The sequence below is a fragment of the Phragmites australis genome, chromosome 20 (assembly GCF_958298935.1).
Source record: "Phragmites australis chromosome 20, lpPhrAust1.1, whole genome shotgun sequence".
NCBI classification, from domain to species: Eukaryota; Viridiplantae; Streptophyta; class Magnoliopsida; order Poales; family Poaceae; genus Phragmites; species Phragmites australis.
In genome coordinates this window covers 20391972-20405184 of record NC_084940.1, presented here as the reverse complement: position 1 = coordinate 20405184, position 13213 = coordinate 20391972, and the positions used below count along the sequence as shown (strand labels likewise).

At 42.0% G+C, this 13213-nt stretch overlaps 1 protein-coding gene across 1 annotated transcript; it reads right to left on the bottom strand.

Annotated features, from left to right (window-relative positions):
• Positions 1-2688: 2688 nt before the first annotated feature.
• On the bottom strand, positions 2689-10576 carry LOC133901577 (protein NOI4-like). The gene is made up of 3 exons (XM_062342942.1): positions 10257-10576; positions 4421-4618; positions 2689-3180 (listed from the first exon to the last, which is right to left on the bottom strand). Exons 1-3 carry the CDS (start codon positions 10263-10265, stop codon positions 3136-3138), a joined length of 252 nt encoding a protein of 83 aa, XP_062198926.1. The 5' UTR covers positions 10266-10576; the 3' UTR covers positions 2689-3135.
• Positions 10577-13213: the final 2637 nt, after the last annotated feature.

Below are 13213 nucleotides of genomic sequence, written 5' to 3'. Positions count from 1 at the left end.
ACAAAGCCAGACAAGGTGAGAAAGAGTACAAAGTGACTAAGTTTAGCCGTGACATGCATATATCACGGTGTCACCAAGTATGCCATCCCGGTGACCGCCTTCACCTCCTACAGGTCCCGGCAGTGGCCATGCATGGGACGGCGTATGCGCCTCCTCTACGGCCTGCCGCTGCGGAAGCCGATACAGTAGCCGGCTCCCGAGCTGTCGGAGGACACTGAGGAGTCCTAGGAGGTCATCGACGGGGCCTTCTCCATCGCCTTCCCGGCCTCCTCCTGCTTCGCCACTGGGCCCACAAACGCCGGCTCACTCTCCCTTCGCAGGAGATCCCAGTCGATCTCCTCATCGTCATCGTAGATATCGATGATCTCGACGGGCATGCCCTCCTCGGCCAAAGGTTAGGCCGGAGCGGTGGGCAACCGCCTCCCCTACAGAGATGGAAGCGGTGTCGCCATCGGTGGTTGTGCCAACGACCAAAACGGTCCGACTCCCGTAGGAGCCGTCGAGATCATCGATGTCTCCGAGGAGGATAAGGAGGAAGACGGTGCCATACTCAAGTCAAGGTTAACTGCTTACTCGTGGGGCTGTGGAAACTCCAACCGGGTAACCCCGGCTTTATACTCGAGCCACGTAGCCACGTAGGTCCGGAAGATGAAGTAGGACGAACATCGCCATGACCTCCCATTAAACATCTCGGGGGGGGGGGGGGGGGGCGTGGCGTGGCCATATCCGATTTCCCTCCAACACGTGGCAGCGCTCCATGACGAATGCCTCGTTTTCTCACGCGGACGTCCCGTCACATTAATAACCCAAACCCCTTTCAACGCATGACAAGGTCGCAGGCACAAGACCCTAAATGATCCCCCGCATTATCCAGTCAGAACGTGGTAGTGGCACGTCTTGTCCCGCCAGGCGAACACGTGGCATTCTCCAAACCCACACGAAACATCTACTCTAGTGACTTCAAAGGACAGAGAATTACCATCAGGCATCCTTGATACTATACCAGGCTAGGGTTGATTCTTCCTCTACATCCTCTCTCCCCTCCGAAACATCAGGGCCGGAGAACAAGGGGGTACTGTTGGGGGAAAAATAAATCAGCCTAAGGATAATGGTTAAAGATCACCATCCAGGTCCCTCCGGAGCCTTTATCTCTGAACCCTCTGTTACAAGCTCGATCTCCGATGTCATCAGATCCTTTCACGATACCCCCTCATACCTACGAAGCCTTCCCTTGGCTCCGCCGGCTCGGCCTCCCGAAGCCTCCCAAAACACGACCTCCCGAAGCCTCGGTCCTCCAAAGCTCCGACCTCCCGAACCCCGGCCCTCCAGGATCCCGCTTCCCAAAGCCTTCACCTCTCGGTTTTATGCCTCCCGAGGCTCCCACCTTGAGCTGATCAGGTCGTCTTCCCAAAGGCAGCGGGGTGAGTCTGCCGGCCTTAGGAAAGATTTGCCAGAAGGGGAGTACCGGTCGTGCTTTGCCTGCAAGGAAGTGACCGGCATTAAAGGCCTAGGCTAATGGACGCCACTCTGACACCACGGCGTGATGAAGGCTATCCTGACACCCCTGACAGTGCGGCGCCGAGCCGCAATCGGCGACCGGCTCGCCCCCTTCAGCGTGTAGGCACCACGATAATTACCACAGTGGATATTTATCTCCCTGATAGGATAGAAGGTAGTTATCCGGGATAAGGTCCGGTACTTTGGTCAGATCCCGGATATTTGTACATTATGATAACTTATACGCCAAGCTACGCATGGCCCTATAAATAGGAGGCCATGGTCCTCTAGAGAAAGGGACGGACACAGAAAAAAAGATACAAAGGTGAAAACACACCAAGTCACGCTGTGATACTCCTTTTAGAGTAATACATTTTTCTATCATTAATATATTCGTAGTGTTCCTTCCTCTCAAACTTCATCTTCAAGCTTGAGTCTCCTTTTTAGAAGAAACTCTCGCCGTACTTGCTGGGACAAGTTGAACTCTTGCTCCAATAGAAAATAAATTAACTAGCAGTGATTGTTTCAAAAATAGCAAAACCTGATATAAAAATTGAAAAACAATTATATTAGAAAAACTAATTGAATAAACTACAACGCACCATCTTAGATTAATTATATCCATAATAATAATAATTTGGGATTGGTTCGTGTGCAAATTATTGTTAAACCGGAAGTAATAAGAAGCCACCATGGACTTAAAAGGAAAATTAAGATATGTAGGAATTCAAAAGAACAACTTTTTTTTAATCTACAAGCAAATTTCTAAGGAACAGAGAGAGAAAATTTGCATTAATTTACAATCAAATCCATATGAACTCAAAGAAAAACTGTCTTAATTCATAAGCAAAAACTATAGGATTTCAGATGGCAAATTTATTTCAGTTTACAAGCGATATCACATGAACTCCGAGAGCAAGTTTGTTTCAACTAAATTTGGTTTGCGGGCCAATCTGTAGTAATTTGTTTATGAATCTGTATGGATTTGTTCTATCTGAGTTTGTACAAATTCGCTTGTCAATTAAAACGAATTTTCTCTTGCACAACAAATTTGCTAGCAGACACATCAATATTCAGTTTACCAAATCTGCAGATCAGCTACACATTGATCAAGAACAAATAACGTGTACTTGCACAACAAATGATAGCATATCGAAGATAATCCGTGTCATGCAAGTTTTCCTCTGCATATCAGAAACACCTAGAATGTTTTATCCATAGATACCATCCAAAGAATGCTTATGCAATATCAGAGGACCATTTCTGTAACCCGCTTGCTCGGAGAAACAGCAAAGGTCAACGAACACCAAGAAAGTACATGCACAGCGTACTCGAAAAGAATTTTTGGCACTACTATTCCCTTCGTTGTCCTGTAATTTCCCTCCTTTTTTAAACCATCATGATTGAGTCGTACTAACCAAGACCAATTTTATGCATCAAATATACAGCACTGATGTTTACCCAGATATGAGCAGTAAACAATGTACACACAGGACTACTAACATTACTTGTTTTCCCAGACCATCCACAAAACTGTGGAAGGATCAAAAGAACATGTTTCCATGGATATCGTGGAATCTTTTCAGAAAAGTAACAAGGACTGTAGTGTTCCACGACCCAGTTGATATCTTGTGACCTTCAGGAATCTGCAGCGCTTGGTTTAAAGCAGCAGAACCATTTCTTCTGCAAACAGGAATAGATTATGATGAAAATCAAACATCACGAAACATTAGCTCAACTAGGTTGACTTTATGCCTAGGCATCATAAGTTCCACTAGAACGTTACTAACAACTATGTTCTGTACACCACTCCGTCAAAAATTTAAACTAATTGATCAAAGTGCTCATGTTCGTCAAATGTTTACACAGATTAATTCCTGAAACCTTGTACTTTCACATACATGATTAAGACTTCATATCAAACAAACATCGGCATACTTCCACTATATGCATATCTGAAATGTCTAGTACCACTTCAAATGACACAGAAAAAGATTTCAACAATAAGGCTAGGTCATTATTGGTACACAAGGTAGATACCTATTTTGGATATACGGTCGTGCTCTTTATAACTACCATTCTGTATATTGATAGGTTGTGGAGTTACTGGAACACACTAAAAGAGTACAATCATTACAACTAAGCATGTTGCCTTATTTATAATTTTTCTAACACTATAGATAAGTTAAACAGACATTTTGAGTAACTAACAGCATAACTCTTCTTTTTAGGATATTAGAAGGAAGACATAGGCATACACCACCATCACCGTGCACACACAAGACATGCTGACACATGCGAGGCACACCTCCAAGGACACAAGTACAATTGCAGAGGCCAAGCTAGTACACATATAAGCAGCGGCCCAGGCTTGTGGCCTCATGTCGCCCATTGAGGCGCATTGGCATGTGTATAAAGGTAGGCACTAAGATTCGGACCTGATGGTGGAGTAGAACTCCCACATTCTACCACCCCGCAAAGAGATGGTGCCCTGCTAACAGTTTAACTCAACCATGCTGCGTAAACCATTAACATAAAAGTGACTTGGGTCCTAAAATGATAGATAACATAAGCCTGGCATGCTCAAATAACCACACATAATTGTGTACGAACAGACAGAACGATTGGTTACAACCATCATTACACAAACAACTAAAATTTGTTCAAAAAAACTACAGATGCAAAATATCTATATGGTTGATCACACATGGCCAAACATGAATTGAAATGTATTTTCTCTCGCAAAAAAAAATTGGTCATAATAATTGGATTGTATGATGGTGACCGGTACATAAGTGCAACCATGCCATCTTAGATGGAATGCCAAGTTGTGCTATGCCAACAAAAACTACCATAAGAATTGTTGAAGAGTCGCAAAGCTCAGGAAAAAGTAATCATGAAGTGGAAAAGGTAGGGTTCTTACAGAATTGTATGCTTTTGTTGCATAGACGCCTTGCCCAGATGGTTGCTGTTCACCTTTCACAGGCACATCTTGTCCCTGCGAATTGCTCCCGGTCTTCTTCTCATCTCTAGCTTTGTTAAAGATTACTGTAAATCCCTCAGCTGAGGCAGGGTCATTGACGTCCCACTCCCCAAACTTTGGCAGTGGGCTTCCTTTTTCCTATTTGAGTTTGGAGAATCTCTTATCATATGTCAATATATCATCAGTGCTGAATGCAGGTTGATTCAGACAAGTTGATGATGTCAATACATTTTGCTGACTAAAATAACCAGCGAACACAAATTCAGGGAAAGACAACATAACGTAAGAAAGGTGATTGACCGTCACCTCTCTTGCCAGTATGTTACATACTACAAATGACAGATTAGTGCCCACAATTTAATCAAGGAAAATGACAGCAAGAAGATATAAGCTTTGTTTCCACAATGAGAGTTAATCAAAAATAGAAATGAACCAACATGACATATACTCTACCGACAACTCACGGAACCTAATTATGGTTGCTAGGATCATTAAAGAGGCAAGAATCTAACTTAAGGCATTGCTGGTAGTAGTGTCGAATATTTAACTATTGGGTATATGCGTATAAGGAGTACACCGTATATAGATAGGGTATACCATACATGTGCTTAACAACTCCGGATATTGAGGATCCAAACCTATGGTACCGATATACTTGAAGGTCTCGAAGACACATACCATGAAGGTCTTGATCAGGTTACCCGATCAAGTAGAATTAGTATCCAGATCAGATTCATCTGATTTGTCTTAGCCGACAAGACAAATGACTCTCTATCGACTTCGTTTAAATCCGAAATGGTACATCGACCCCTATATAAGACGGGGACCTAGACCCCCGGAGGAAGAAAAGAGGACCACAGAGCATCGCCGAGACCATAGCAACTAGAGATATTCGGCGACTTCAACTCTAGATTAGCCTAGATCCAATCTCCTCCACAAGTACTCTTTTTGCACTTGGTTTACGATTAGTTGTGAGTCCTTTTCACAAGTAGTCGTCTGATTCCAAGTGACACAGTTATGTATAGCTCGTTTACCAGTCCTTCGTATGCTGCAACATTGTTGGATGCGTTAAATTCTAATTAAATGACGTACCTGAGTTCGTCACCTGTTGAAGATTGGAGTACAATGCCAACCCCTGATCCTTGGAGCGTGAGCAATCCATCAAAGAAAAGTGTCCAGTGGTCCTCGACCACATTTGGTTTTGTTTCTTCAATGTTTGTCCACTTAGCGATGAATTCTGCTAGTACTCCTGACTTAACGTTTGTACGCGGTGCATAGTCCACGTCGAAGTCGAACTCGTTGAGTTCGACTGTCCATTACGTGATTCGTCTAGTAGCCTCCCTATTACGTATAATATCCTTCAATGGATACGTCATCACGATGGTGACCTTGTGCGCTTGAAAATAATGTCGTAGCTTCCGGAAAGTCATCAAGACTGTGTACAACAACTTCTGCACTTGAAGGTATCGTAGCTTGGCATCGTATAAGTCTTTGCTCACGTAGTAAATAGGTTTCTGGATCTTGACCTTTTCTATCGAGACATTCCCGTTCGTCCACCGAAACCGTGCTTACAACTTGTGGAGTAGCTGCAATGTACAAAAAGAACTCTTAATTGTTGTTAGGAGGGGTTAGAATTAGCGAAGATGATAAGTATCTTTTCAAATCTTGAAAAGCTTTCTCCGCCTCTTCCGCCCACTCAAAACAGCCGTGTTTCTTCAGCATTGAAAAAAGACATCCTTTGCTCGCCCATCTTAGAGATGAATTGACTAAGAGCTACTATACATCCTGTTAACTTTTGAACATCCTTTAGCGTTCGAGGTGATCGCATTTTGTCGAGAGCCTCGATTTTGTGCAGATTAGCCTCAATGCCTCGATTGGACACTAGGAAACCTAGAAGCTTACCGGACGGAACATTGAACATGCACTTCTCAGGGCTAAGCATCATACGATATTTCCTAAGGTTATTGAATGTTTCCTTGAGGTCGTCAATCAATACATCTTTGGTTCTAGACTTAACCACAATATCATCGACGTAGACTTTGACATTGCGCCCAATTTAGGACTGTAAATAATTTTGAATACACCATTGATAAGTAGCACCAGCACTATTCAAACCAAAAGACATCTTTACATAGTACAATACACCAAAAGGAGTAATAAAAACAATTTTTTCCTCATCCTCTCTACCCATGCTAATTTAGTGATACCCCGAATAGGTATCTAGAAAACACAACAATGCACAACCCATCGTAGAGTTGATGATCTGGTCGATACAAGAAAGAGGAAAAGGATCTTTGAGGCAAACTTTGTTAAAGTAGGTAAAATCGACACACGTCCTTCACTTTCTTCACAATGATAGGATTCACAAGCCATGTGGGATGACGAACCTCTCAAACGAAGCCTGCCTTTAGAAGTTTGCCGACCTCCTCTTGGATGACTTGTTTTCTGTCCTCCGTGAATCTTCGATACTTCTGCATCACAGGTTTGGCGTCGGGTTCCACAGCTAGTCGATGCTCCACAATCAATTATGTCATGTATGGATCCTTTTGACCGCAGTTATGGTCATGTCTGGATCCTTGCGCTTGTCACCAGACTTACTCTTCTTCCCCTCATTCTTTGAAGACTCGGGCTTGTCTTTCCTAGACTGAGGGTTTTTGGCATATTCTTGGGCTTCAGCACGCTTCGCAAACTTGTCAGCTGGCTCAAAGAGTTCTTTGACCGTCTGAATTTTTTAGGTGGCTAGCTTCCTGACCAGATCTTTGTGCTTGACGCATCCCTTGAAAGTGATGATGACCGACCCGTTGGAGATATCCAGGATCGTATTACGCCTATCGCTGAACTTCCGGATGAAGTCCCGAAAAGATTCGTCCTTACCTTGGTTCAGCTGATAAATGTCGTCTTCCGTTCCCGGACGTTCGAACGTACCCTAAAGTTGGTGATGAACTGAGCCTTCAACTCGACCCATAATCGGACCGAGTTGAATGGCAGATTCAACAACCAGGACCTTGTAGATCCATCGAGGGTGGTTAGCAAGAATTGGTCATTACCTTGTTGTCGCCACCAGCTGCTCGAATAATGGTAGTGTAAATCTATAACCACTTGTTTGGATTGAGCTTCCCGTCGTACTTCTGGATCGGACCCATTTTGAATTTCATAGGCCATCGTATCGACCGGAGCTTGGCTGCAAAGGTTTCACAACCTCCGTCAAATTATTCAAGAGGAGATGGGGGAGGACTGTCACGTCTGTTCCTTCGGACAAGGGAGTCACGTCGACCATCCCGTCCTGGAGATCTGCGGTCGTTATGACGACGATCGTCTTCACGGCGTTCCTCACAACGGTTATCAATCATTTCCCGTAAGTTGCGCCTGTCGTGAGGGATGCGGTTACTCAGGTCTTCCTGGTTCTTGTCTATGGATGGAGCAGCTACAGTTTGACCTAAAGGGCTATGCTCGAGCTTGACCACCCAAACTTCCCGTTTGCGATCTCTCGACTTAGGGGTGTTCGCGTTCGTGGCTCCTCAAACCAGAGCCTTGCCAGCTGGGGTGCTTAGAGTCGCTAGATTTGTTCACTCAAGTAGCCTAGATCTGAGCCGCATCGAGGAGTCTTGAGTTGGTTGACCATCAGAGTTAAGGGATTCGCCGGATCTAACACGAGAAAGCATCTTAGAATTAGATGTGCACCCTGAATGTTGGCCTCTGGAGTGCTGAAGACACCACTGCCAAGGCTTGGCTGTGGTCGAGCCGACGTCGCACCGTAATTGTTGTCCGAGAGAGTTTGTTCCCCGATCTTGGAGCCGTTGTTGGTGGAAGCATCATCTGACCAAGAGGCGTCTCCGTAACGAGTCGACGTCGAATATCAGGTTTCACCTGACTTTCTGTAGTCCGTCGATGTCGGGTGGTGTCAGGAACCTGGCTGCAGACGTCCCTAGCGGTAATTTTTCGGCGATACTGGTACTTTGGGTGGCAGCCACTGCTACTGGATCCTCAGGGATTCCTACACCATTGTTTACCATGACGTTCGGATCTCCTATGTTCTGGTCAGCGGGTAAGCCATCGACTCCTCCGGCCATAAACACGAATCGATCTGTTCGGCTGCTCTGGCCGTCGATGGAGTTGTCATCACTATTCTTGTGACTGTCACCATCGTTGTTGGTGTCTATGAACCGAAGAATGCTAGGCTCCTCAGGATCCTAGTCGAGGTGTCCCACCTCGCGGTATGCGTCCAGTGGACTGGAGTTGATGATACTGGTGTGGATCAGTCCATCTTGATCGTCCCAGTGGTACGTCATAGTTCCAAAAGTAATTTCAGATCTGGCAGGAGGCGATGTGAAGATGACTACGCCAACTCGAAGTGGTCATAGACGCCGGTGTCGGAGAATCCGAGAAGGATGCGTACTTGAGAGACATGATCGATCCTGAAAAATAGATGAAGGCCTCTATCTAGCGCGCCGACTGTCGAAGATTAGTGTCCGACAATATATCCGTAATTGGCCCCTACCTGGCACGCCAATTGTCAAAGATTAGTGTCCGACAATATATCCGTAATTAAACAGGGGTACCTTCGAGATCAAGGATCCAGCAAGAAACAAGACACAATTTATACAAGTTTGGGTCCCCGATTGGAGTAATACCCTATGTCCGGTGTGGATGATGTTGTATATTGATTATCTCTAGTATAAGCAATGTAACGAGACCTATTACAATAGAGGAGATTGAATCTAGACTAATATAAGGTTAAAGTCACCGAGTATCTCCAATTGGTAGGGTTTTGGTGTTGCTCCATGGTCCTCTTCTTTCTCCATCGAGGGTCTAGATCCCCATCTTATATAGGAGTCGATGTACAATCTCGATCCAGCCGTAATCGATAGGTGATCCTTTGTCTTGCCGACCAAGGCAAATCAAATGAATCTAACATGGATACTAACTGTACTTAGTATGTGTCTTTGAGACCTTCAAGTATATCAGGTACCACATATTTGAATCCACAATATCCAGAGTTAGCAATCACATGTATGATATTCTCTATCTATATACGGCGTACTCTTTATGTACATATATTTAGATATTCAATAAGCGGTAGCTCCCTGGAACAAGCATGAATTCATCGAAGAATCAAAAACTCTGCTCACCAAGCTACTACACATCGACCAACAATTCCCCTGGCACCGGGATTAGCAATACGGCACAACAAGAAATACATTGGCAACTAAACTAAGCATGGAAAACTACCCGTCAATTCCGAACTGTAACTCCATTCCTAAAGCTGTCCTAGAGAAAGTGGACTCTCCGCGGAGTCACTTCTATAGAGGCCTGGCTGGCCCTGCCCTGCATCAAGTCCTAATATAAAACCGCATAGTGCAATCCTTACAGAACATAGCTGAGCCGTGCCACGGAGTCCATATGTAACGATTGTGCTACAGAGTAATGATAAAGCTCTCCCCGTCTAAGGGGGAAAATGATGGCACTAACTATTCATGTCCTGCGTCATGTATTAACACAAAACCGCACAGCCCAATCCTTACAAGACATAGGTTCAAGAAGGATGGCACTAATAACAGGTAACACAAGTCTTGACCCCACGAACGAAACCCTAGCAATGATTAGTCCAATCACCACGGCCTACCCAACAACAGATCAAGATTCAAGAACGAGTTCCCGGCAAGCACCTAGGCGCACCACCGTTTCACGAACCGCGCGCGATGAACGAATACAAACAAAATCGGCTAGATTCGGGAAGAGAAGTGAGCGAACAACGAGGGCAAGCAAGAAACCTCACCGCCGCCATGGCGATTCTTGTTCAATAAACGGCGAGCGAAGTAGAGGAGGCGCCGCCGACCAAGAAATGGAAATGGGGAATAGGAGCGGAGGAGAGGGGGAGAGAGGGAGGAAGGGAATGATTGGATTACGGGAGGAAGGGAAGGGGATCGATAATTGATTGATTGATTACGAAGGGGTTGATTTGGTGGTGGTGGCGGGGTGCGGCTGTTGGACTGTTCGCTTCCACTTCTTCCAGTCCAGTTCCTGGCTGGCTGTGTTGTGCCGGGCTGTCAGAAGCAAGCGGAAAATTCCGCTTCCCAAGACTTCTCCGCGGCAGGCGACCAATCAACCTGCGGCGACTGCGGTGTGGGCAAGCTAATAAATAGCACATAGCGGGGCAGCGGATTAATGTCGGGTAACGGATAGTCGATGATATTAGGAACGCTAGTTTTATTAGCGGAATTTTAAAAATACTTATATTTTTAACTATAAATTATGATATAAGTGACTAGAAAATAAATAAGTGACAAATCAATACGAAATTATGAATATATAAATATATAACTTAAAAGAAGAAATAAACATCAAGTTTTTCTTATATGTCTTAGTAATAGAAGTGCCAAATTCTAAATTCAAATGTGTAAAGACAAACAAATCAATGGGATTAGGAGGCTGGAGCTGAACTGACGATCAAGGTTAATTACTGTTGTAGCCCGCTAGCTACTATTATAGCCCGTAATAGCATCTGCTAACTGTTATTATGATCGCTAAGTTACAAACAAACTATATTCGATATGCTACCTTGACACGGTAGCAGCAAAGGTCCTCTACCGCAATAGCAGCCGCTATTAATATTATTTTTTACCTTGGTTGTGGATCCAAACAAGAAAATATCCCAAACACGAGGATAAAACGGTAAATAAATTGGGACCGGAAGTTATCTAGTTTACATTCTTGTACTTCATCTAGGACTATATGATCATTTGGTTTAAATTTATATGAATTTGGTAGGAATATTCTTAACTTATTTTTAGCTCCAAAGCTAAATGATTCAACTCCACTAAAATTCATCGATCTCTTCATACCTGCAAAATAAATGAACGAGAAAATAAGTCAGGCAACTTATTATGATTTCCTTTTATATGTTCAAAAATTACTTTATAGCCATTTCCAGTAATAATATCTTCGAATAAAACTCATCTTCTAGTAGAACTCTTCTTTCTATTGATTTAATTATAATATCTACATATAGTTTCATAGTCTGTTCTGGTCGTAAATTCTTTGAATCATAAATATAGTCAAAAAGAGTTTATTGTATATATTATTACTAAAATTTATCTATCAGTATTATTTACGGTTTTTAACTTTAACTTCCTGAAGTATATCTACATATTTTTTCTTCTGTTTTTAGGGAATATTTATTAGGTTTTTGCTTTAATATAGCACTCCATCCTTTTTAGAGACATCAGTTTCAATAATGAAATAATTATCATATAAAAGTAATTCTAATGGTTTTTAATTCTTAACTTATTCCTTTATCAATTTTACTAATTTTATATCTTTCGAGTTCAAATACTTTTAGCCATTCTTTCTTAACTTTGCATATAATAGCCTAGCAAGCTTTACCAGATTATCTATATAGTTTCTCACATAATTTACAATTCCAAGAATTGTTGTAGAACTTTTTTGTCATTCATGGTATTAGGAAATTGTAAGATTTTCTTTGTAATATGCTTTTGTAGATATATTTTACCTTCTCCTATCTCATGTCCAAGAAAATTAATTTTTGTTTACAAATTTCCATTTTTTTTAGATAATATCAACCCGTTTTGTTCTACCATTCTAAAGAATATTTCTAGGTGGGCAATATATTCTTTATAAGTTTTTAAAAATATTAACAGATCGTCTTTATACAAACTCTTGGGTTACATTAAAAATATTTTGCATTTTCCTCTGAAATAATGCAGGCGTATTTTTTAAGCCTAAAGGTATTACAAGCCATTCAAAAATATCCTTGTGGACATGTGAATATTGTCCATTCTATGGATTTTTCTGTCATCTTGACATGCCAAAATTCAGCTTTGAAATCAAAATTTGAAAAGTATTTGCTACCTTGTATCCTATTAATCTATTCTTGTTTATTTAGAATATTGTATGCATCTTCTACAGTATTATCATTTAGCCTTTTATAATTTATCACCATCTTTAATTGACCCTTACTATTTCAAAGTGATTTTTACTATAAATGCTGTTGATCTATTTAGACTTCTACTTTCTCTTATAGCTCCTAATTTTAATAATTCTCAATATGCATTTTAAACTCGTCTATGTCCTTTGGAGTGGTTTCTATAGTATATGTCATAATTATATAATGAGAAAATCTACGATTTGCCATCGAATAACTACTGATTCTACAATCCGCCATCGAATAAATTCTGTTTACTTCTATACCATCGAATAAATATTTCAGTTTCTTATATGCCATCGGCTTCCGATATTACCCTCCGATGCACTGTTCATGAACAGTATGAACAGTACCGTCAATAAAAAAGTCACAAAAATATGTCAATTTTTGTGCACGCTCTATAATTCATAATCAACCCGTTTTAACTATATTCACCTAAAAATACTGTATAGAATTCAAACTAAAATTCTTCAAAATGTACTACTTTTGTAACTTCTTGCAATTTTTAAGCCTCATAAAAATTTACAAAAAATCTGAGAAAATTTACTAATATTCCTCTAATGTGATGTAATAATTTCTAAAATTATCTTCCGCGGTGAAAAAATTAGTTCTTTGTAATGCACAGTATTACAAAAGTAGCTCATTTTGAGAAATTTTAGTTTGAATTTTACACAGTATTTTTAGGTGAATACAGTTAAAATGGGTTGATTATGAATTATAGAGCGTGCACAAAAATCGACAGTATAGCGGAGGGCAGTATCGGAAGCCGATGGCATATAAGGAACTGAAGC